This window comes from Kryptolebias marmoratus, linkage group LG3 (assembly GCF_001649575.2).
Source record: "Kryptolebias marmoratus isolate JLee-2015 linkage group LG3, ASM164957v2, whole genome shotgun sequence".
In the NCBI taxonomy this organism is placed as follows: Eukaryota; Metazoa; Chordata; class Actinopteri; order Cyprinodontiformes; family Rivulidae; genus Kryptolebias; species Kryptolebias marmoratus.
In genome coordinates this window covers 12,924,784-12,951,150 of record NC_051432.1, presented here as the reverse complement: position 1 = coordinate 12,951,150, position 26,367 = coordinate 12,924,784, and the positions used below count along the sequence as shown (strand labels likewise).

The 26,367-nt window shown below is 40.6% G+C and overlaps 1 protein-coding gene across 4 annotated transcripts in view; it reads right to left on the bottom strand.

The window, feature by feature from the left end:
* cntln (centlein, centrosomal protein) overlaps positions 1-26,367 on the bottom strand; it is a 90,160-nt gene that overhangs the window by 31,337 nt on the left and 32,456 nt on the right. For 2 of the 4 annotated variants that reach the window (XM_017405880.3, XM_037974951.1), the window contains 10 exons: positions 24,304-24,420; positions 15,466-15,566; positions 12,810-12,907; positions 11,495-12,024; positions 8,209-8,290; positions 7,286-7,366; positions 6,463-6,544; positions 5,874-6,145; positions 2,182-2,421; positions 359-456 (listed from right to left, as the gene is read on the bottom strand). In XM_017405880.3, the coding sequence (XP_017261369.1) occupies positions 359-456; positions 2,182-2,421; positions 5,874-6,145; positions 6,463-6,544; positions 7,286-7,366; positions 8,209-8,290; positions 11,495-12,024; positions 12,810-12,907; positions 15,466-15,566; positions 24,304-24,420 (1,701 nt within the window). The remainder of the gene's footprint in view (positions 1-358; positions 457-2,181; positions 2,422-5,873; positions 6,146-6,462; positions 6,545-7,285; positions 7,367-8,208; positions 8,291-11,494; positions 12,025-12,809; positions 12,908-15,465; positions 15,567-24,303; positions 24,421-26,367) is intronic. The other 2 variants (XM_025005144.2, XM_037974952.1) reach the window with 1 other exon arrangement.

The following is a 26,367-nucleotide window of genomic DNA, read 5'->3' as shown; positions in this document are numbered from 1 at the left end:
CACTACTCCTCATTAGCTACAGATATACACATCAGCAAACTACATCATATAAAAAAAAAACCAACACCCACATAAACACGCACTCATGTGGACTATTTTTTGTTGCTTTAAATCGTTCGCTTATGAGGGCCCTGTGAGTGATTCGCAGTGCTGAGATGCGAGCCTAAGAGTGCAGCAGATAGGGGGCTGCCACACGGTGGAATCAAACACAACAGATGAGAGCTGCGGCGAGAATACCCAAACACAGACACGGAGAGACAAAGAAAAAGAGATGCAGAAAATGTATCCCAAATCACCAATGAAAAGGGATTACAAAAAGAACAAGTAGCACTAATTAACACGAAGGTGTGAAACTAACTTGTCTTGCAGCTGGCAGAGCTTGTCCTCCTTCTCCTGCAGCTGGCCTCGCAGGGCTTTGTTAGTGGCCATCTGCTTTGTGACTTCGGCACTCGCGCTCTGGGGAGAGGGCACACGGCGTGTGTGTGTTTGTTAATGTGTTTGAGTTGGTGAGACGAGGGGGTTGGGAAGGTTTTCACAACACAGCTGATGGCAGGTCAAGCACAGCATGCCTCCTCATTATAGTTACAGTGGAAGGGTAGAAGGTGTTAAAAGAGGTTAAGAGGAATACTATATTCTTCAAAGTGGAAAAGGTAAAGGGGCGTAATTGGTGAGAATAACAATTTATGGATCTTTAGTACTAAATATGCTTTAATGGAATTGAATACACAAAGAAGAGTAATATTTCTGTTAAAAGGTTTACCACGCATATTGTAGGGAGCTTTGATTTCACAAAATAAAAACCTTAAATCTAATAAATAAATCTTACATACATACCCTGAGATGCACCGGACTAAAACAGGAGTCCCATCATCTATCTGCTACTCAGCCATAAAAGTTCAATACTCAAGAAAATGTGGTAATTATGGATGTGAGACAAGATTTTATCCCAATGTTTTCTGGTATTTATCACAATGACGATACACAACAATGATTCCGATCCATAACTTTTGAAACATCAATACAAATATGTGCTCTTATGTCACAGAGAGTGGCAGTAACAATCCCAACCATACGATCAGTTTTAAAGCACAATATTGTAATGTAAGGAACATGAAAATTAAAAATGTTAAAAAAAAAAATGTAAATGAAGCACTATTACAATGTAAAAAATAATAACAGAGCTTGGATGTTGTTGTAATTACAGGGTGATTAATTATTATCGGAGAGAATTTTTTCACGATATACCACAAACACTGTCACAGGTATGATAGATATTTAAACACACATTTATACTTTAGTTTAAAAGGCCCCTGTCTTTCGCGGGTAATGTACCAACACAAGCGTCTGACAATGTGCTCACTCAGGCTGGGCGCCCCCCGCGGTGCCTCTCTCTTAAGGCGTCACCTGCCACGACATTGTCAGATGTGTGTAACGACAGCAGCAATCTGCTCGGTGACACTGATGAGCTGGCTGCTGAGAGCGCGATACCACCGCGGTACCGTTCACTCCTCACTCCCTGTGATGTAGGGCACTTCGCTACTGTTTTTCCTCCATTTCTAATCTTCCCGACAGGTACTCCGAAATGGGATCAAATGATAAGAAATGCTAATTCATGTTGAAATCACACGCAATTTCAGGTGATGTCAGGTTCAAATTGAAAGGCTCAACAATTTTTTTTTTTTCTTGAATGATTTTAAAGTAACTCAATGGCAGAGTTTCTTTTTAAAAAAATTTAAGGGCTGCAAAATGTTCAGGTAAATGCGAAACTGTCCTCAAATTGATATTTGGTAAAATACTGGTAGATTTTATTTTTAATTAAATTTAGAAAAGCAACTGAAATTTATGTTTAATACCAAACAGTTTGATTGTGTGGTGTTTTGGTGTTACAGATAAGCAACAAAATGAATATCTGTACAGAACATAAAAACAGTACGGTATTAAAATATTTCATATGTACTACGAACAAAATAAAGGTAGAATTCCTTTGAAGGTATTTTTTTAACCTTATAGTTCTGATGCTTTCTGAATTCTTGTTTTCATAATATAATTCACTCAAACTTCATAGCAAGCAAAATTAGAAACGAACGTTTGTTAGAATCATCCTATTAGAAGAGTTATGTCAAAAGGCATGTACAAAAAGGCAGAGTGTGCGGACAGTTGATTAACTCCATAACCACTGACCTTAAGTTTGGCTTGAAGTTGTTTGACCTCAGCCTCCAGGGTCTGGGAGGAAGGGTTAGCTGGGGCAGGCGTGGTTCTGCCCTGGCAGGAACACTCAGTGTTTACCGCTGCTGCTGCTGCTGCTGCTGCTGGTGGTGGTGGTGCAGTTTGTGGAGGGAACGTAATCCGCTTCCACTGCTCGAGCTCCATCTCCAAAACTTTTTTCTGCTGCTCCACACCAGCCAGGTCAGAGGTCAGTTTCTGCAGAATTACCCACAGACAGGATCGGTGAGGTGGGCCACTGGTGATGATAACAACTAGAAGTAAAAGTTTTGACTCCTTTTAACAAAATGTAGAAACACGTTTTTGTTAGAGGGGATAGTGAGACCAGAAATGCAATAGGCGCTTTAATGCATGGTTGATTGAGCAAACACACAAAACACGACTGCTTAGAAACCTTCGCTTAGATTAAATAAAAGGACAAAACTATTTCATACTACTTGAAATGATGTGGGAACAGAACTATAACAAACATATAATATACAACATGATTCAGTTATATCAATTTATTTCAATCTAAACAAACGAAATAAAAATATTTTTTTTTACTTATGAAAACTTTTCCCATTTTAACTTGGTTCACAGTACTTTTTTTGTGTTTTGCATTATAGAGAATTTTGTAGTGTTTATTGTGCCAGTTTTTTTTGTTTTTTTTTTACAAAGGATTTGTTGTTTGCCTTTTCAGTGTAAAACTGGTCTGAGTTCTTTTTATTGGAAAATGACATGCTATCTATTTCTGAAATATCACATGTTGAGTGTGGCAAACAAGTAGTTGCTTGAACATTTTGTTTGTGATAAAGTTCTTTTGATGCTGAAGTGACTGTTGTTTGGCTAGTGGGACCAATTGCTCTGGTATTTACAGTACATTAAGGCTGAATCCCATTTCACCCTGATTCTCTACTTAAAAGGAATCGGCAACAACTGATGGTGTATTACCTTCTTGACTGGATGCCCCAACTAACATATTAACTGCAACTCTTTGCAATTTTAAACGAAGAGCCAAGGAGTAGGCAGAGTGAAGGGGTAAAGCTAGGAAATGGGACTCAGTTAAAAGTCATTCTGTAAAATCTGAGGGACCTTTGGGACTGAAGGAGAGTAAAACTTAAAGTGTGGTTTAATTGATGAATTATAATGACACAACCTGATCGTATGCAACCCAATGCTGCTAAAGATTCACATGCAAGATAAACACTTTTAACCACATGTGTGTGGTGGATATATAAAAAAGGATGTCTATCATTTATTAGAAACTATGCAGTGGACTACAATCACATCACTGTACCTTTTGCTCAATATTATAACAATTAGCTGTTATGGTATCATGTCAAACATTAAAATGCTTAATGGCACAAATAGGAGACATGATCCATGGAAATATTTCTGCACATATAAATTAATGCAGGAAAACACACAGAGTCAGAAACACACACACACCCAAGTGAAACCACAGATTCCCAGGGGTTTGCTCTGTGCTCTGCATACATGGAGGTTATTGATATCTGGTTGCTGGCTGACACCTTTTAATAGAATCCCTCTTGTTTTAGGTTTCCTCTGCTCTGCTGAAGACACACATGCCGCATCCCCAGAGAGTGTGGGAGAGACGGAGGGAGGAGTGGAGAATGAAAAGTGGGGCTGTGGCCCCAGTGGCAGCAGTGCACGAATTAAGAGAGGCATTGATGACACTTCCTGTAAGACAAGCTTTGATTTCACAGGCCATTTTCAGCTCTGGTGAGAGATGACACTGACATGGACTGATATACTGGTAGTCCCATTAGGAAGAGAGAAAAGACACCTCTCTCTCCTCTTCTCTCTCTTTGTATTCTGAGCTGTGGTCTCGCTGCAGGATAAATAAGTAAATACAGTTGTAACTGCATACTTGCAGCTAAAATTCACAAACCAACAAATGGAAAATTAGTGAAATATCTTACTGTACAAATCATCTATCTCCTTAAATGATCTCAAGGATCAAAACTATTGTTTTACTTTATCTGAACCATAATAGCGCTGCCTAAAGAGTTCCAGCAATACTCTACCACCATGCATGTTGTCGAGAAATATTTTGAAATGAAAAAATGAGTAGCTTAGCAGCTGCTTGTAATGTCTAAAATTCCAGCATTTTGCAAGATAGTATAACACATTTGTTTACTTTATTTTTAGACACCTAACTCCACTTGGCAGTAGTGCTGAATGAATGAATAAAGAATCACAATTTTTAAGAACATGTTTCAGCTAGGATAAAAAAATAAAAGGTAGAGGTATAAAAATACCTAAACCAATGAACTACTGTCAGATTAATCTTTTGCATGTCACAGAACTGAGGAGAGTCAATTAATATTTTAAAAATTCCAATCACTTTGGTCCAGTAATTTATATACTTACACCTTCATTACATATATAGAAAATTCCAGCAGAGAAAGCAAGAAAAAAATGGAAGGCATAAACCTAGAATGCATGAGTTAATGAAGGAGGGAGGCAAGTAAGGAAGCAAAAGAAGAGGACAGAATGGCTGAAGGATCAAGAGACAGAGCAACACAAACAAGTCTCTGGGAAACTGCCATGCTACCTATCACATGATGGCCCCTGTGGAGGCTGTCCTAAGCCAATTACAAGCAGAGTTTTAGTTGGAGAGTCGGCCAGGAGTGGCTGGAACAAGTCCAAAGTCTATCACCTCTTGCCCTTTCCAGAGAGGGCAACAAGACCTAGCTTTGACCAGTCAGTCGACTCCAACTTTCTCTGGTGGAGTGGCATTAATACTGCAGGAGGGAAGAGGAAACAAACAGGAAGACAGCAATTCCCCCTCTGTCCACTCATTCACTCAGCAGCGAATGTGTGTGTTTGTATGTGTATATACACAAGTGCCTTTGTACTGTGTCTAAGTCTAAGGTCTCGTTGGGTTTCAGCAATGCCTGGTGGGTGCACAAGGGCCACTTCCTGGGTGGCAACGATATGAAAGATGCACTCTGACTTATGAGTCCACAACACTCTCTTGCACTCTGTACTATTTTGCAGAGCGAAAATACAGACAAATACATGCACCTAATTATACGTTCAACTGCTGCAGCTGTGTCTGAATTCACCAAAGGAAGTCTCCTGCGTATAAAACTAATGACTGTTTCTGTCAAAATGTTGGCATGTGTGTATGGGTGTCCACATATGCTGATGTTTACAAGGAGGCCTTGACAAGACAAAAAATGGTTTTAAGACAAATGTTCCTTGTGTTTTATTTATACTCTATGCCAAGTCTTAGAGTTTCCTACACTGAATAACTAAAGAGGTGTGTGGCAGGGGACTCTGTAAAGAAACAGTCACCTTGTATGTGTCTGTGAGCAGAAGTTTAGCTACTGGAGGACTGTAACTAGAAGTGACAAGTACTGTTGTGGACAACTGGCTTGTTGAAGCAAATCGCAAGACGAAACAATGGCAGAGTCATAGAGAGACAACAAGTAAGGCATTTCTTTTCTCTCTTCTGCTCTGTGGTTCTAGCTACCTCAGATGAGGGTAGGCCTGTCAGTGTACTAATTTAGGATGATCAGGGCATGCTGATGTACTCAGCCTCAAGAAAACACAAAACCACAAAAACATGGAAGAAGAACTGACTTGAACATTTAAAACTGGTCTTCTCTTTTCTCAACTCAATTTCTCCCCCCAGTTACCTGTGTGAGCTGCTTGCTGCTGCTGAGCTGCTCGGTGAGGGCGTTGAGCTGTGCCGCGATCGCCTCATTGGCCCTTCGCAGCTCCTTGGCTGAGAGCTGAGCGTCTTTCCTGGCACCTTGCAGGATGTCTATGTGACGCTGAAGAGACTCAACGCGCTGCTGCAGAGAAGAGGAGGAGCAGTGTCGGGTCTTCATCAACAACCTCTTCCTCTTCCACCACCTTCTTTTCTCTCCTCTTGTCCCTCGCTCCCAGGGCTCATGCTGTTTATCATCTAACAGGAGGAAGAACACGCAGCTGCCTCAGAGTTGACACGTTTGGAAAACCTCAAAAACCTCAAAATCCCCACTTAGATGCTGGGGGAATCAACAGGCGTACTGTATGTGAAAATGTCTATATGAAAACTGATAAATTTAACTGGAATGATTAACATTTCTCATTAGTAACCAATTCAGGAGTTGAGAAAGAAACTAACCAAATCAAATACTTGTTTTTGATCAACAGCAAGTAAATACACTGCTCTGTGTGCTTCAACAGCTGATTTAATTTTTGTAGTTTAGTCCGAGTGTGAGAAAGTAAAACTTGGGATACCTTGGGCGAAAACATCGCGGTGGTTTTTATTGGATCCTGCTGCCGGTGCTGCCGTGTTTGAAATAAGTGAACACCTGTAGGACTAAAAGAACATGAAAGTCAGAGAGTATAATAAAAAAGCTGCTTAATATTACACAGCAGTTGACATGTTGTGCTTCCTGAGATGGAGTTGGAAATGACACTATGATCACAGGCTGTGCTCAGCTTAATGCAACAAGACAAATCACTCTGTGCTTTAATAATTCACCTGAGCATGTTCAACCAACTCCAACTTGACTGAATCCAAGTGTGGAAATTACTTCTGACAGATGCTTGCAAATGACGCCTTTGTTCAATCACTGTCTGAGGGCCCTGATTCACTCCCACAGTACGATGACTGTGAGTGTATAGTCATTTGCACGCACAGGTGTGTGTATACGACAACTCCCAAATGCAAAGCTGTTTGTAATGACATCAAAGTGGAGCGCCCCACCACCACCACAACCCTCCTTCCTCTGTGCTTACACTCTTTGTATGGTGGTCAGGTAAGATTTGATCAGAGCCAGGTTTGATCACACAGGCAGGGAAGAGAGATGAACCCTTTGGTTTGTGACACGTTGTGAGGGACTTCGGCTGTCACAGCAATGTGTCCGGGCGGAGCTGATGGGCATATTGAGCACATCTAGAAAGAGGAAACTAAAGAGGGATCTGAGAAAAGGATCCTGACAGCTCCCAGGCTACAAACGCAATAATGCTCTCTTCCTATCCATTTTCTACCTTGCTGTACTCATTGCAAATAAAAAGGGGGAAGAAAGGACATCCTTAAAAAGGTTGTTGTCTTTACCCTCCTCTTGTCAGACTTTTCTCTCTTGGGTTTGGAGCTGCTGTGAAGAGGTTCAATGTGGACAAGTGCAAGGGTCCAGGCCTATTGATTTCATGGTGTGAGAAGATAGAAAACAAAGAGGCAATGACAGCCACATACACAAGTATGTCAATGTGAATGGAACAAAAAAAGACTGACCTGTTTAAAATAAGAAGCACAGTTTGGAACAAGCTCCACAATAAGTGGTCAAAAAAAACGTAGGATAATGTAGCAAAAGTAAAATAAAAAAATTATAACTAGCATACCTTGAAGGAATGCATATCACCCGCTGCCTTACATGCTCAAGATTAATAAAGATCGTGTGTAATTTGTTAAGACTTGGAGTGTGAGATTCACTAAAATCCTTTCACTGGAAACACACACACAATAACATTTTCGCTCACTTTTCAGTGCGGTGAACAATAACTAGAAGAAAAACAGTGAAATATGGCGTACAGTTTTAAACTAACTTTAGTGTTAATATGTCATTATTCATATGCAAAAAAATTAAAATAATAAATCGCACTGTAACCCATAAAACAAATGAAATGTTTAGAACAAAAGAGTGTTATAAGAGGTCATAAGAGAGTTACAGACTAAATGGTAGTTTTGAAGCAATAATTTCAGGATTCAGTAATAGTTTATATGATGACTTTATGACTCTGGAATATTGTTTTTATGAGAAGAAGGCATAAAACAACAAAATGAACATAAACAACGAAACATGTAGGCACGTTTAAATTATTTATGAGCTGACTACTCACAAAAACAAACAACGAAAACTTGTTCCTTTTGCAAACATAGTTGACAGGGAAAATATACGAAACCCAAGAGTCATATCTGAGTAGGGCAGTTTGTTCTGTTCCAGTAAAAAAAAAAAAAAAAAAAGACGAAGGAAGACCAACCTTTCCGAAGGTGTGACGTCTGTGAGCTGCTGTCCCAGAAGACACCCCGTTGAGACTATCTGAGTACTCCTCACCACTGTCACTGTAGAAAAAAGATGAAGTTTAATTCAGACAAGAAGTTGTGGTTCTCAAAGTACCACCACTGGACAAAAAAAAATAAATCCAATTTACCTTTTATGGTTGATTTAGTTGACATCAAGGAAAAATATGTGCATTTCTACCCCCCTCTTTCCAACAGAAAATCAATGTCTCGTCCAATTTCTGAGCTGGAAGTGTAAATGTGGGTGTAAATTAAGTGAAAAGCTGCAGTGTCTGATGCTGTTGGTGAATGCATCAACATGTATGAGAGTGGCTGTGGCCTTCATTAGCCCTCCGTGTGTGACAGACATGTGTGAGAGGCACGGCTGAGCAGAGCCACGCAAACTTGCATCTGATAGACGCACGGTAAGGGCTTCCTGAGACACACACACATGCACCTCTCCACACACACAGGTTTATTGACAGTGACCTTTGACGTGAAGGTGGAAGCCAGTGACATTTACGCTGGCGGGTTTATTAAGGTGGGGCCTGGGAGAAGCAGCAGAGGTAAAGACCACTGAGAAAGGATCTAACTGGAAGATGACATGGCTGGGGGCTAGCTGGGGTTAAAATCAGTCTGGTGGGAGCTCAGGAACTTGTTGAGGATTACTAATCACCATGACTGAGACCAAAGTTCCATTCATTCAATGAAGAAGCTACCCAGTTGATGCTGGTGAGATAATTAAACATGTGGAAGTGAAAGTTAGCCTCATGAATGTAAATCTGAATTATTCTCACTCTAAATTTATACTTCTTTTCTGCGTCTCACATGCTAAACCTGGCAAGAATTGCTCTTAGCATGATTCTCTGTTTCCGCTTGTCGACAGCGAGCCTAAAGAAGTTCAGTCCATGAAAGTAACAACTTTTCCATCTGGTCCATTGACATGTATTAAAGCTGGACTTCATACAGGATCCCAGGATCCTGGAAGCTGAGGCCAAAAGAGGAACAGCGGCTAGAAATGCTTTAAGATCCAACATTCACAATGTTAGCTGACCAGATTTAAATCTATTTGGAAAGCACATGAACATAAATACCTATTTACTGTCGTCAATCAGCCTAAGAGAAAATTTGATTAAAATTGTAGAATTTGGAGGCCAAGTCAAAAACCTCAACTTTGCCATGTTCTTTACTTTGCTCTGTTAATGTTGTAGTTCTTCCTCCTTGGTACTCCTTTTGTAGATCCTGACCACTTCAGACAGGAACATCTGGACCATGCCTGTCTCTGACTGCCTGGCTAGTGTGGCATTTGTCAGGATTGATCAAAAAGGCCTAATTATTGACTGAGATTTTGACTGAAAAGAGGAGGGAAGGAACAGGTAATGAGGACTGCATTCCACTTCTGCATTTGTTCATGCTACTTATTTGTAGATGTGCAAGGGTAAAAACTCCTTCTAAGTACTGGTACTAATACAGAGTTTTTGTTGGGTGGTTTCCAAGACATATGTGCCTCCTTTAATTTGTCGCCAGATCTTGTTACCTCAGCCAAGGAGGTTATTTTTCCAGTAGTGTTGGTTGGTTTGTTTGTCTGGTCGTCTGTCTGTATGTTACCAAGATTACTTGTTTGGACACTGATTTGGATACCACAATTTTTTAATGACCTTATGGCCTTGGCGGAGGTTTGCTCTCCCTGAGTGCTTCTAATTTGTCTTCAGGAAACAATCATGGCCATACACATTTTAAAGAACTAATTCCCATTCCCATATACACCTGCTGTCATTTTGATCTGCTCAAAAGAAATAATGCTGGTGCTTTCAAAATTGTCAACTACCTCCAAAAACTACAAACTTAAGAAAAGTGGGAAGCGGTATTGAGTTAAAAAAAAAAGCAATGAAAATAAACCTTGCCAGTAATAATAAGCCTGGGATCTTTATTTGGCACTATTTAGGCTAAAGCTCCTGAGACAAAAACACTGTATTTCTGAGAGCTTATAGCAAACATTTTTGTGAAGAGGGTGCCTGAAAGATAAGAAACACAGAAGGCTTTACAGTATCAAATCAATTGACAGGTGCCTTAAATAAGACAACATCTCAGGTTAAACCCCTTGTTCACAAATCCGCTTAGATCCTCCTCTCAGGTAAAGCGTTTATTAGACGGCTGCTTATTAGCCACATAGAGAGGCATTAGGAAAGCTGGGCATTGCTGCACCCAGTCCCTGTTAAATGGCCTCATGCGGATAGAGCTGGGGTGGATTACAGTGTGATGAATTAGTTGGTGAAGAGATGGTGAGTAAGCGGGACTGAGGTAGAGAGAGCCCACAGAGGAAAGAAAGGCATATGGGGAGAAAAACGGAAAAAAATATATTATTCAGTATTTGATATCAACCATCCAGTTCTCAATAGATGTTGGATGAGTGGCTTTTTTAAGCATGAAACAGACATAAAATATTTACTGTCGATGGTTCCTAATTTAGAAGGTGTTAAACAGCTTGTAGACATCTGGTACTGATCCGAGTTGGGTCATTCAAAATTTATCTAGCCAAATTAAGGCGAGGAGTGTGGATTTGTATGTGTGTGTTGGGAGGTGGTTAAGGGGTGGCTGGAGGAAATAAGAACAGCACACGCACACACACATGCGAACTGACATGCCACAAGATAACCAACATAACTAGACACAAGGTGTGGTCGGCTTCCGAGCATATATGGTTGTGTATGTAGAAATGGTGGGAGGGTGGTGGGTCCTTGCAGGGGGATCCTTAGTGCCGTCAGGGGGGGTTTGTAAATATGCAAAGAACCAGTAAATTAAATCAAACTGCCAAACTGTCAATTTCGGGGTAGCGTGACTAGTGCATGAAAATGGCATCACTGGAAGGTATCAAGGCTTTGGCGGCCCCCTTATCCCTGGGCTTTTCTGGCATCCGTTCAACTTTGTGTAGAGAGGTGGCTAATTTTGCATGCAAATTTCAGTCAATAAGCTCCAAGCAAGTCGTCCCAGGATATTTCAAAGGATCTGACAGTAGATTCTCCCTCCTCTCTCCTTCTCTCTCTATCATTCTTGCTCACATTCTTCTTTTGGCTCCTGAATACCAACTAGACAGACAATGAAATTCAATCACCCATTTGCTTACGCTTTTGCATATGCACGTTGTCCCCTTGATGCTCCGTACCCCCACAATTCAGCCAGCCCTTCCTCTCAGTTCTTAGCTCCTAAAAATAATGAGGGGTTTGGAAGAGAGAATAAGTGTCTGTGCGTGTGCATGTGCATCATTACCTATCTACACTCATGTCCTCCCACTCGTCCTTAGTGGGACTGGGGCTGCGGCCTTGCCAGCTGATGGCTTGATTGGAGCTGACTGTTCGGTGGCTGCGCTGGCGTAGAAGACCTCTGTGCCTGGTTGTCTTGAATTTGACCTTGCCGCTAATGCCGTTAGCAATCCCAGGTGCCCGTGCTGGTCCTGATGCACGATTCCTGTAGAAGTCTCTGGCCGCTCTGACGATCCCCAGTTCTTGTCTCAGCTTGAGCAACTGATGATGAAGCTTGGTAATCTCTTTTTGAGACGTGGCCAGCCGGGCTTCTAGAGCCACGATATCACCACAGTGTTGTTCCTCTTGGGCCAGGGCCTGGGCACGAGCCGCCTCTTCTCGGACAGCCTCCTGCGCTCGCAGATGATTCATGGAGGCTTGGAGTCTGCGGCAGTTTTGGGCCAAGTCTTCATTGGCTTGAAGTAACTGTTCTTTCTCTTCTCTCAACCTGTCCGTCTGCTCCTCCAGCGACAGTATGATCCGCTCCAACTGCTCAGCCTGGAAGCATCAAACATGGAATCTCAGTGTTAGAAACTAATATTATTTTGTCATTATTTTATTTATTTGTTTATTACAGTAAAAGTGAAAATGAATCTGAATTAACCCTGTTTTGTTGCTCTTCAGGATCTCCAAAAATATATTGAGGAAGGCCACTGTTTCATTTGGCCTGTGCCATAAAATGTCAGTGATTTCCCTCTCCCTCGAGGCTATGGACATTTGACTGGCATCCCTTTTACCCTGAGCTCCTTTAACTAGACAGCAACCATAAGCACTTAGTCTTTTTGTTAGATCTTCAATGGAAACTGTTTAAGAGAACAGGGGCTGCCTGCTGGGTTTGTGCCTCCAGGCAATTTTTTCCTTTTATTTGGTTCTCACACTGCCTGCTGGTGTAGCCTGATACCTTTCAAACAAAATTAGATGGTGATTCCCATTCCTGATGATTTGCTGTCATGAAAGCAGAAATGAAGCAACATATGAATGCACGCAAGCAGGATCTTAAAATAAAATAAAATAAAAGCAACCTTTAACATAAGATTCACATTGAGCTACCATTTTCAAGGAAACATATTTGTCACTATTTATAGATTTTTCTTTGTAAATAAAAAAATTACACTTTCTGGCTGACACTTGACTTTGAAACGACTACATAGTGAAAAAAATTAAAATTATACCTGAAAGAGAAAAAAGCAAAATTTCCAAGCGAGATCTTGCTGGAGATGGCTCTGTCGAGTTTCTTTTATTGATAATGACAAGGAGCACTTAGTGATGGCATAGTGCCGTACCTTTTTAAATGACTGTTCCATTCGGCCTGAAGAAAGAGAAGCCTTAATCGGAGTGCTGCTTTTGACCCGCTGCTCCTCTGCCATTTGCTGAAGCAATTCTGCAAAGAGGAACAAAGCTTGTTATTGTGACACACCGTGTCAAATTCAGGTGAGTCAATCAATGGAATAATTATAAAAAGGAAACATTAAATCAATTAACATTAGTGAGGTCTAATTTCTTTTCCGAGGTCTGGTTTCTTTTTTTCCCTACTTTTGTCAATCACAGCACAAATGCTATTTTCCTTCAGCCCTTACAGATTTTCATAGCTAAACACCCCCCCCCCCCCTGTTTTGAAAATCTCACCAAACACAACCTTCTTTTTTTTTATTCCAGATTAACAAAAAAGGTGTTTTATTCAGTCGTCCGCAAGGAAATAGAAAAACACTGTTCAAAAGCACGAGCTAGTACTTACTATGTGCAACCTCTCTCTAGGGATCTTAAACAAACCAAGAGCAGTGCTTGAATCCCAGGTGAACACACAGCCCCAGGCTGCACTGCTTTGTAGTCCACGGTGTTTCCTCAAAGGACATTTAATCTCCACAGAAAAAAACATGCTGCTTTATTCTGGGAACTTCAATGATGGCACTGGCAAACATGTGATTTAGGCTTTATAATAACAGAATGCAAGTAAAACTCCAAGAGTTTAGAAATTTAATGCACACACACACACAATTCTACAAGATTCTGTGTCACTATCTGACACACAATATGTGCTTGAAATTTTTTGTTCACCTATATGCAAAAGGCAAGGCAAAACAATATAAAACTTTCTGCCTTTCGTTCCCTCTTGTTAAACTTTCATGACAAGACGACCAAAATAATTTGTACAATGAGCTGAGAACATCAAATATTCAGGACCTTGACTCTTCAGGTCAGTTGATCTAGTTGAGAATGAGTTAAAAAAAAAAAAAAACACAGAAGGAGAAAGTAGAAAGAGAGAGGGTTGAGTTGTAAAAGAGGCGCTGCTCCTTTGCTTTGCATTGACGCCTTGCCCAGGGAAGTTTGTTACATTGAATTAGCCTGCCCTTTTGTCTTCCTTATGTGTCACATTAAATCACACGGAGCACCAAATAGGACAGGAGGGCTGCTGTGTTCATTGGGTACATAACCAGGTTGAGAGACAATTATCCAGCTTCAGCACGAGTGGCATGGGAGTTGGCACCTCAGCACTACCTTGATAAGAAGACGTGGTGGCTCCCCAGTCACCTGCCGTTGAAGGTGGTTCTGGCACCGCTGCATACATTAACGTCCCTCCCGTGTCTCCTCATAGGATGCTGCTCAAAAGCCCCGTTCCTTTCATCTGCCCCCTTTTGTTAGTGTGATTTTGGTGTCAGCTCCTCAGCCCTGCTCCTTCTTCTTTTTTTTTTTTTGGGGATTGGGTCACATGAGTTCCTCTACACTGTGGCCTCTCAAAATATTCATTTCACACCGAGTCCTCATTTACAGGTTTTAGGGAAAATGTGCAGCATTATTTAAAGTCCAAAATATCTAATACAATGGGCTTAAATCCATGAAAAATGTTAAAAAAAAAATTTTGACAAATTATTTTGTAGAACTATTTTGACAAGCAAACCTAAAACAATTTCAATTAAGCAGCTTTTTTAAGACTAATATATTATACAAACAGAAAATGGCACATAATAATATGAGACAACAAAAAATAGGGTTTTGTATTGCACACTTTGAGTGATTACTTGTCACAGTAAATGCAAAAAGCATTCCTAACAAGCCTATCAAGAGGAACAAATCCAGTATTTTAATTAGTGTTATCCTTTAACTCACATGCTTGCATCTCCAACAGACGCTGGCTGTGAAGAAAATGAAAGTAATCTAGAAGAGATCTGTTATTGAACTAATTAATTAGGGCCACTGGTTAAAGTGTTCAGTATCAGACAATGTCACAGGTTGGATTAAAAGTGATGTGGGTTTTTAACACTGAGGATGATGTACGCAGACAAGATGGACACCATTTGATCTCCAAGTCAATTTGCTAGAAGTTGATCAAGTCTTAATTGAGTTGTTCTGGTAATTTGAGCACCAAAATGTAATCCATTGATTTTTGTAACAATCCCAACATTTCCTGTAAATTTCATCCAAATCTGTTTTTTAGTTTTTACCGCATCTTGCTAACAGACGGTCAAACAAACCAACGGACACAACCGGAAACAGAACTTCCTTGTTGGAAGAAACAAAAGGGTCACATGTAGAAGCAGAGACAAGTTTTTAACAGAGCGGTTACCTGGGACCTTGACCTTTGACCCCATGAACCTTGAATTCAACAGGCATCATCTTTAACCCATGAAGGTTACACTGTTACATAGGTAGAGCGGTAGATCAACTGTGATGCTGACCTTTGACCCCATGACCATGAAATCAACAATGATCGCCCTTGACTCAATAGGTGTCCAGCTGTGGAGTTGAGCTGATCTGTGACCTTGACCTTTGACTTTGACCCGATTAACACCAAAATTTAATCTCTCGTTCCTTGTACCATGTTTGGTGTTTCCTGAAAATTTCATGAAAATCCATTTATAGCTTTTTGAGTAATCTTGTGCACAGACAGACAAATAGACACTACAGAAAACAATCTCCTTGGCAGAGGTAAAAAGGGTTTACCTTGATGGTCATTAGCAAGAAACATGTGGAGCTCCTTTACTGTGGCCCGGTCCATAGCAGCCTGCACGCGCAGCATGTCCAGTTCCTCCTCCAGGCCAGCTCTGCAGACAGACACGTTGTGTAAACTTTCTTCAGAGAATTGTTATACTAAAGCTAATCCTCAAAAAAAATATAAACTCACTTTAGGAGGCTAACTAATGTGAGTTTAGGGCTTTATAGGACAAAAGCAAAACTTAGAAAACCTCAGGCTAAAAACAAAACAAAAGCTCTTTTACATTATTCTGTCTACATTTTCTGTTTGCTAAAGTAGATCTTTTGTTCACTTAAAAACGATGAATGAAAAGATCAACACAACTAACCACAAAACTTATGCAGTTGTGTTGAGTCTACTTGATTTGTCTGTATTCATGATTTAAATAAACAGAGCCCAATGACACAAACAGCTGATAGAAGTAATGTTAAAATGACATTTCCCACCTGTTTAGAGTTGCTTATGGCTAAATTAGGGTTAGAGTGCGGGGTTTTGATGTCTTCTCTTTCTAACTGTTTATTCATTGTCACATGCTGTTTTTATTTTGTTTTTTAATTATGTAAAGCACCTTGAAATGCCTTGCTGCTGAAATGTGCTATACAAATAAAATTTGATTGATTGATTGATTGATTTCCCCCGACCAAAAAATTTATTACAGCAGAATTTATTACAGCACTAGCAGTGTACATTTTTATTTTTCACAATCCACACAAATGCCACTCTTTATTCCACAATGAAATTCATTATTATAGAAACTCTTGTACACTATTTAGCTTTATTCTTTTTGTGCTGGCTTACCAACTCAAAAAAATGGCATGCCAAAGAATTCAACTAATTAAAATGCTTTTTAACTCATCTGGAAGTCAAAGTGACAAGAAACATGAAACGCCAAGGTAGAAAAGTATGCTGTGTGTGTGAGTTACCAGACAAACAGGCTCTAAAGTGTACCCAATTACCTCTTCGCAATTAGCTTGATTCTTGCTAAAGGCTAATTATGTGGAGCCATGCTCTAGTCTTTGCACTTTCAAGTTATTATTAGGACCCCAACTGTAGTCTGCTGAGGATATGCACAGGCCCAGTGAGACAAACACACCTGAAACACACACCTAATTTCCCTCCCCTCTGTTCCATGGAGTCAAAGAAAAACACAAGAATCAAACTCCAACTACTGTAGTGGCATTCTTCCCATATTTAACCTCATTACAAAAAGGTAGCTCTTCTTTTTGATGGACTTTTTAAGGCATGTTCCATTATAAAGCGCTTGGGCTACAAAACAGTATAAAGTTTGATAAGAAGTGTCATTTAACTTACACTAGGCTTTTGACGCGACCAGTTTGAATTTCTTTATGCGCATAAGCCTGGAAAATTTCATAGGAAAATATATGAACACAAGAAAAGGAACTAATAACCGTTGGAACCCTTACAGTTCAGAGGCCTGGTCTAATGCCTAGATGTGGCTTAAATAAGTACACAAATGGCTCTCGCCCGAGGGGCGAGAAAGCAGATGGATATGTGTCGCTTTTGTATAGATTTTCCTCCATAAATGAACTCAAGTCGATGAGGCACCGACAGTGCCTTATGTGTCCAAGCTGGTAATGGGACCAGTGAGCTGAAATATACAGTGGCAGAGAGAGCCTGCTCCATCTCATGTTTCTCTTTTATGCCTTTTCAGATGCTGATAGTATTGACGCTAAACCAAAGTTCATGTACAAAACATTCGCTTTTGTTGAAGGATAAGCACAGTTTCTCAAATAGAAAAGAGATTGCATTTCAAGTGGAGCACATTGCGAAAGGGTCCTCCAGTTTCCCAACATAAGTCTATGAAGATGGAACGCCATCACACTCTCATTTACAACAACACTCAGCTGCTGCAGTGAGTGCTTTGTCAGCAAAAGATGTGGAATGTTAACTCTATAGATGTTCTGAAAGCAATACATGTTTTTAATATAGTCATCGAAAAAAGATGCTAAATTAATGCAAAAATTTAAATGCCTGGTTTAGTGGTTTATTGCATTTTTGAGCTCTGTTAGTGGTGATAGTTATGATGTCTGTTACATTTCCTTTAGTTTAAACTGAAATTAAAGAAATCACAATCTTATAATACATGAGTTTCACTTTTAGTTAAATCATTTCTGTGAATTGGTGTCAGTCGACACTTAATGCAAGACTGGTTAAACTGATCCAAAAAATCTCATTCAACTTGTTTGTCCATCACACTTAAGAATTTCAATCTGTGCAAAAATACATTTAAGATGTCAAAATGTTGAATTTATTTCTTTTTTTAGAATGCTGTTCTTGAAAGTGAAAAGTTGTTTGCCCTTTGGTTTTTGTGCATGAATATTTCAAGGTTTAACATATCCAAAAAAAGGAAAAAGAAGCTTTGTATGTTTTTTTTTTTAAATCAAATTTTGGTTTTATTGTGTCAAACATAGAAAGCTATACTGGAAGATGGCAAAATTAGTAAATTTATGTCTGCTCAACAGGAGCTACAGGTCAGATTTAAATTATCATATTGTACCTGTCTGTTCTAAAAACAAAGGCTGCTGCTTCACTTAAGGTAGAGTATAATTTAGTATGCACAAAATTAAAAAAGTTGGTCATCAGAAACAACAGGCAATAGCCAGGTCATTTATTTGGTAATGATGTGCTCTACAACACAAGTCTTTGTCTCCTGCTGCTCTTTTACCCCTGTTTTAATAAACATTTTCGCTCCCATGCAGTGCTTCCACTTCTGCCCTGAGCCATCCACTCCACGTCATTTGATCTCATCTCCACCTGTGCGGTGCTGAACACAGCTTAAAGCACAAACTGCTCACCGTCATTCACAAGGGTGTGCAACACATCTGCTGCAGCCATTGTGTTTCACAAACCTTCCTTCCCTGTTTTTTACTCGGCACATGAAAGCTCACAAAAAGACTGAGGAATACAGGAAAAAAAGGGAAAATGCCACCAGCGTTTTTATTACCAGAGTAAGAATGTTTTTTTGGTGGTGGTGGTGGTGGTGGTGGGGGGAGTTGACTGCGAGTNGGTGGTGGGGGAGGGGGCGGGCATGTCGAGGGATTCCCCTAAGGTTAAACTCAGGATACAAGTCTACTCACTCATGGACAGATTTGGGTGGATAAGTCACTGCTGTCAGCAGAACTGGTAACTGCTGGAGTTAACATACTCCACGATGTGTTTTAGCAGAGGGCAGTGCAGCAGCAGGAGCAAACAGTGTCTCTTAAGAAACTACGTTCACCAGCCATACGACAAAGACATAAAACATAAACAAGGATCTTTGTTTAATTACCACCAGGGAGAAACTCAGAAGCTATCTTCATTTTTAAAGCAGCATAATGTTGCAAAGGTGTTCAAACACGAAATAAAATGAGCACTTCTTTTATTTATTTATTTATTTTTACTTTTTGCTATCATTGAATTTGAGCCCATTATTTGACTTCCAACACGACTTGATGCCACACTGAAGTTTAGATCATAATTACTTGGTAAGAGTAAAGTTATGTTACTTTTATTTAATGTGGTAAATGATCTCCCAAATAACTAATGAGGGAAAAACCTTAGTTGCCTAATTTAGAAACATGCATAAATCATTTTGTGTGCGTGTCTGTGTGTGTGTGTGTGTGTAAAACTGTGTCCCTCCTCCAACTAAGCCCTGGTCCAAAGGGCAAAAGACTCTCATTACTTCTAATACCTTTTAGCAAATAAAGATGAAAAGAAAAGAAATGGTGGTATATGAGGAACATTAGGGCAAACTTTATTAAACTTAATTAGAGTCAACGTCGCTTATTGGGGAGGTTCACATCCATAATGGTCACTCTCTACAGAGGAGCAGTGCAAATGATCTCAAAGGCTTTTTCCCCAGTAATCGCTATTTAATTTATGCTTTGATGTCATCTGAGTATACTATCTTAAGTCTGAGGGTGCACTGCGTGTGTTTATTCTGTTTGTGGAGCCTAAATAATCTCTGCCTCTTTTTACCAAAAGACCTTTAACAACAATTAACAAGAACGGACAAGGACTGCTGGAGACAGATGCATAATGAGGCAGATAAAATCATCCCACTGCAACTTTTCTGCCCTACTCTGTATATAGTTGCTTGCCAACAATATACCACAACTAAAAAAAGAAATCATTCTTGGTGTCAATTAGTTTATTTGTGGCTTTTGCCTTAAAAGTCCAACAAAAGCCAAGAGATACTAAAAAGTTTCAAAATTGTAGAGTGTGTCTAGTTGGCTCTTTTTATGTCAGACTCAGTAGGTTCATGGTTACAGAGTGTAAAGGACTAAGTATAATTAGACAGTTGGCTGAATGTAAAATAAAAACACTAGAGTGATCTTCTAATGCAAAGACAATTGAAATAAACATTTTAACGATTTTATGATATTTTTAAAATCATGACATCAAATGGAAAAAGTGTAAAGCCTAAAATTATGTGCTTCTCGCTCATTTTAAATCATTAAATGGAACCACGGGGTGTCTATCACATAAAAGACCAAAAAACAACAACAGCAAAACCAGACCTGAGTCACCTTCCTTCTCAATCTATTTTAAATGTTTAGAGAAAAGGAGGTAGGAGGGGGCAGGATTTGATAACGTTCTCTTAACACTGTAGGGACCCACAGTAGAGGTGTTATCACAGCAATATTCATTGTGGGAAATATTCATATGGGCATCAACAATGTGTTTTACAGATGCTGTTCTTGAAGAAGGTGAGAGAAAACATCTTTCCTCATGACAATGAGGAAAGAAAATGAGGAGTTAGAGAGTGTCTCCTTAAAGGCTGCCACTTGGAGCTTAAAGCCATGAATTTCTCAGCTGTCATGAGCTAATTAGTCATTAGTGGATCATTGCAAACACTTATCTAGCATAACCTTCACAAGTTCATTTATGAGTTTCCTGTTAGCTTTGTTATGCATACACCAACTTCAGCTTTCTTTCACTAATAAAAAGGCAATTTTGTACTCTTAGTTGACATTTTGTAACGATTTTGGCTGTAAGTTGCAGGTAACTAAATCAGTCTGGTTACAAAGACTTTGTTTAGTGTCCCACAGTGTGTTTAGTTTTCCCTCCATTTAATTCTTCCAGCAGATTAAGAAAACACGGATGGAAAATCTTTTAGTTACTAGGATAAATCCGGTTCTCTGAAAACAGAGTTATCTCACTATAGGTAACGCCTTTAGGCGTGACCAGTCATGGAAGCTCCACTACCACCAAGTCTGTCGCTGACAGGCCACTCATATGGCCACTCATATGCTTGGCACTGGGGTGCTGTCCTCCTTTATAAGGCCCCACACCTGGCATTCTCATGTGTATTTCTCCCATGTGACCATACTAGCAGGGCATTGTGGTAAGATACCCACTCAGTTATCAAAGAGTCAAGGTTACCCCGGTAACTAAAACTTCTCTTTCAAACCTTGTTTGGTATCTCACTATATAGCCATTTCCCAGATTGCATGGTCCAAAGCATAAGAGCATAACAGTACCTCAACCTAAAATATGAAGGCCAACACCACGAGCCCACCCAAAAACCTGGTGCAGAGCTAAGATCCCACACTAAGGACTGAAGGCGCTAGCGATGACATAGTCACATCCAGCTGGTAGAATCTAATAAAAGTATGTGAGGATGCCCAAACAGCCACTGCACAGAAACGCCTCTGAAAAAGGCCCAGGTGCTCCAGAGGCTGTAGCCCCTAGCACACACAGGTCTTCTTGATTGCCTCCGCAATCCAGTGTGACAGAAGATGGCTGGATAGACTCTACCCTTACTGACCCAGAGCCTAGGACACCTAAAGCTGGTTACATCTTTGGAAATCCTTGGGCTTATCCAGGTAAATGTGTAAAATGAACACTGGACACAGCAAATTCAACTGCCTTTCATTTCGATTGGCAAATAATTGAGGATCAAGTGCCAGATGCTCCAGTGAAGAACATTCGTATGATTCACTAATATTGGGCAAATAAGCAGGATTAGGGTGCAGCACCACCTTGCCGGCTGGAGAAAACTACAAACAGGATCCATGCACAGACGGAGCATGCAACCTGTGGTGTGGTGCAGGTTTACACAGGAGGCAGAAGTCAAATGCCTTGCCCTGCTTCTTCCTCATGTTGCTGGCTTGCTGCATGGCAGTGACTGCCTCTCCAAACAGCCCATTAGCCCATGACAGGTCAAACAGGGAATCCATGCCCATCTGTTTGTCCTGGTTCGGCAGAAAGGACTTCTAAACCAAAGTGACTTCTCTCCACCCACTGCTAAGTCCATAACGTGGCCACAGCTCTGTACCATGCCTCTGGAGACCCAAAGGATGAGGTGTGCCATGATGCAGAGCTACCCCCAAACTGTCTGACTTGGGCCCTTCTTATCTAAAAGGAGACATGTGCTGAAACAGCTCTGCCTGGTAGGTTGAGAGGAAAGGGATTACATTCAGATTTGTTATGGAGTGAGCTGCAATTCCTGTAAACCTTCTGATACACAAAAGATGTGAAGCCCTCCATTTAACCTGGAGAATTAGTCCTATGGTTTCCAGAGTGAAGGAGCAGTTAGGATGGAAGTGAAAAGCAAGTAACTGCTCCACCATTGGTAGGTCTCTGAGCTCCAGTGCCTCACAGTTAGCTATTTCCAGTCCCAGATAACCTTTGACTTTTGACCCTGTGGTGGCAAAAAAGACGCTTCATCTGCGTCGTCACCAGACTTACTGCCAGCTTTTGCCCAAGTCTCAAAGAAATAGGGGTCGGCAAAACTTGCAGGTGTCGTTGTAAATTCACATGATCCAGGGCCAGCTGGCGCCTTCTAGGCAAGTGTCATCCACATACATAGAATGCAGAGGAGATTCTTCACTGAAATGGCGAGTCTGCAAGAGGCTGTGCAAGGTTGCACACAGCATTCTTAGCCTTGCCGCCAACTGTATTCCCCTTAAAAGGGCCAGCAGTAGTCATTCAGCTAGCACACAGCCTTGACAGCTAGTGGCAGCAGAGAAAACAGAAGCATCCGAATTTACAAAAGGAGGTCCGCCACAACGCAAAACAACCACCACTTCACAATTTTTCTCAATGACAAATGTAATGACAGGTTCAAAGCCAGAAAAACCAACATTCAGAAAGTTTTTTAAAGTGCAAATTTCAAGACCGTAGCCAAGTTTACTTTGCACCAGCCACCCAGGTAAGGAGAGGTCCATAGGCCAGGAATGTGGAAATGAGGTGGAGCTGGTCAGGGGCACATAGAGGGGGATCAACACTAACCCCAATAGACATGTCATTTACACAGCTAGGAAAGAGGCCAGTCACTCTCCATCCCTTGTGGTTCTCCTTGCAGGTCAGTTCCAACGACCCTGCAAGTTTGCTGTTGTCGACTCACCTCGACGTACATTGCCCTCAGACCAACTAGAGCTAGGCTCTATTCAGTTCTAGTCGTGGCCAGGCAGGCAAGCGGATGGACATCCCTTAACAGGCAGCATCGGCGGCACTGGGGCTGCTAGCCTGTAATTAGCTCGGACAGCTCAGGCTTGGAGAGAGGCAGCCGGGCTATATCATAATGAGCTCAGCTGGGATTAGGAGGACAGGGCAGTGGGGTGAGCAGAGGGGAAAGCAGCGGAGAAGAGGGGAGGGGGAGCAAGTACCAGAATTCTGGCCTCAACCTTCTGCAGAATCGCAGAGGGCCAGAGGGAGGCAACTGGGAAGACAAGTAGAAAGAGGGGAAGAGGCGGGTACACAGGCATGGGATAGAGAAGGAAAGAGGTGAGAAAAGGTGATAGTGGTGGGGGGAGAAGTAGACTGTAGCTTTAGGCCAAGCTTTATGTAGAATCACAGTGGGTCATTGTTTGAGGTACAGTTACAAATTCTTCTCCAGTTTAAGCAGGACAGTGGCTACAGCTACATACTACAACTTAAACCATGAAGATAAAATCAAGAGTAAAGGCAGACAAAGAGAAGAAAAACAACAGTACAAAGAATGCAATAATAAGCAGCACTTTCCACAAAGACTGTGACACTAGTTTTATACTGTTGTTGTCTGCAGATATGCAAGAATTCAGTATGGTCTGTGTGACGTAAATATTAATATCAGTGGGTGTTCACAACACTCTGCATGTCTGTGGCTGTATATAGTGTGTCTGCTTGTTTTTGTTTACCAGATATAAAAGCTATATAATAAGTAATTACTAAACTTTCTGTGAATAAGAAAGAATGAAACGGGTAATAAACCTCACCTATATTACCAGAACATAGGGTTGTGAAACTAAATGATTGTTTATTCACAGCTTTGTTTTAATTGTCATTGTGTGACTTTAGCTTCAGTTGTTCATGTACAAAATTTTATCTGTCTTTAATTGCTAACTTTATGACAAAATTCTAGATTTACTAAGGTAATAACACCACTAAATCATTTAGAATAAAAGAATGTCAACTATCTTATGAAAACTAACACTAGAAACACAGTAGAGTGTTTATAATGTACAATACTTTTTCATATAATTTCAGTTATTTTTACAAAGAGACAAAAAGTGTTTCTGAACTGTGACTTTACTTCCTGCAAGTTCATGTGTGAATTTTGGACAGCCAGTTTTACAAATGAGTAGAGTCTAATGATCTTGCCTTTGCCCCTGCTGGCTCATAATGATGTAGCAGACTAGATGGATGCTGTGAAGCTAGGAAGGGCAAACCCAAATTTTAACATCCAACAACAGCAAGGAACACTCTGTGTGTGAGCACACATGGAAGAAAAAATGTTTTAGGCAAATGTTGGTACATACACAACGTTACCCAATGCCACTATATATTTTTCAAGCAGGTGCTTTTAAATGCAGGTCACGTACTTCTCAGTGGAGAGTTTTCTGGTGAGGTTTTTCAAGTAGGCCAGCTCGTTCCACACAGCATCAGTGTTTTCTTGTCGTAGCTGCCATGACTCTGCGCGGTGCATCTTCCCACCCGACCTGGACACGCATACACAGTCATACAATATATGAGAATCAAAGATAAAATGTAGAAGCAAGCAAATGCCGAGACAAAAACTGAACAAACAACTCAACACACACACACGCACACAAGGAACACAGATGTATAACAAGGGAAAAATGTTGGTACTGTACATCACCTCGCTGCCTTTGGCAACTCACATGGGGGTAACGAGGCCCCTTATTCTCACTCTGTTTTTTGTTATTCAGCCATATTTAGCAGTATTCAAATGAGCAGCCTTGACTTTGACATTTTTGTGGCAAATCCTGTTCACTCTTATGCATGTTTGTTTAAAGCTCAGGGCACTGCCTGTGTGGCAGGGCAGTGGAGCATTCCCTATGTGCCATGCAAATGTAAATAGTGGCAAAAACACACTTGCAAACGAGGTCATTCAAATGTCTACACCTCACTTATGAATACTTAATGACACTTTGTGCTCTATAGCTGCCTCCTCCATGGAACCCCCCCCCCCACACACACACACACATACACTCAAACCCCTCCATATGCACGCACCCACACAAACACACACACACATTTAATGCCCCCCAACTGCATCCCTGCATACATCGAACTCATCAATCAGCCTAAGCGCTACATATTCAATTCCAATTAGTGTTTCATTTGCAAACTAAAACAGGATTTAGTAAGAAATCCACAAATCACAAAAGTAGAAGATGTACACACACACACACACCAGTTTCCTATTTTTACCTAATCAATGTGACAGAAGTGTGAAAATGGATTGTGAGGGTCACAGGTATTGCAGAGGTCTCCTTTTCCAGTGGTCATTTATTGGCTTCATGGACGCCTTCATGCTATGCCAATACTAGTTAAACCCTGGAACCTGGGAGTTAGTGGCTTCGGCGTTTTAGAAAATGTTTTCATTTAATACTACAGCTGCCTCTGTGAGCAATTTGAAGTCAACTCCGTAGTGTACGAGTGTGGCTGCATATAGTGTGTATGCTTGTTTTTGTTTCCTCAGAATCACAAGCTATGTAATAGGTAATCTCTTTACTTTCTGAGACTAAGAGAGAACGAAACAGCACACAAGCACACCGTATACCTTGCCTATATTAACAGCGCATAGAGTTATGAAAGCAAATGAGTGTTTCCTCATAGCTTTGTTTTAACTCTCATCGTGTGACTTTAAGGTATGTTGTGTATCCGCTACATTTATAAAAAAAATGTATAAGAAGCATTTCAAATTCATTGTAAAACTAAATAAATTTTAATTTGTTTACAGTGGGCTTAAAAGCTGTTGAACATGGAGCCAGGAGAGAGCGATCTTCTTCTGGCCTCAGTGCATGTTCCCCCCAATGGTATTCTAGTTTCCATTATTAAAGAGGAGGAGATAGAAAGAACTTTTCCACACCGCTGTGGCTAATTGCTCTGAATCAGGGGGAATCTGTTTATGGGCGCAACTTTGATCAGTGTACGGATGCTTTAATAACCTTTAATTGTATTTGCTCACCCCCTTCATCCCTAGTCTGATTAAAAAAAAAAAAACTTTTTCCCTCTCTAATATAAATAAGAAATTGGCTTTTTTTCCCCTCTCTCCTTCACACCATTTTAAGGAAATATGGTGATACACTAATGGTGAATGGCAGAGTGGTTTCAATGGGACTGATCAACTGCACACTGCCTGCATGCTGATTAGGCAAATGGTTTGTAGTCCGTTTTGTGATTGGCTGGTATTTGTTTCCTGGGCGGGACTGGTTATTACATGTGCTGTTGACATCATCAGTACCTGGCTATGTTGCAATGGTCTGACTCCATATGGTGCTAGTAAAACAAGATAAATCATATGAGGGAAACAAAACTGCAAGGTATAAAAAGAGAATGTTATCCGTCTTAAAGATATTTTCATACAGGTGTAACATCTGACATACCAGTGTTGGATGTCTAAAAATCCTGATAAGTTT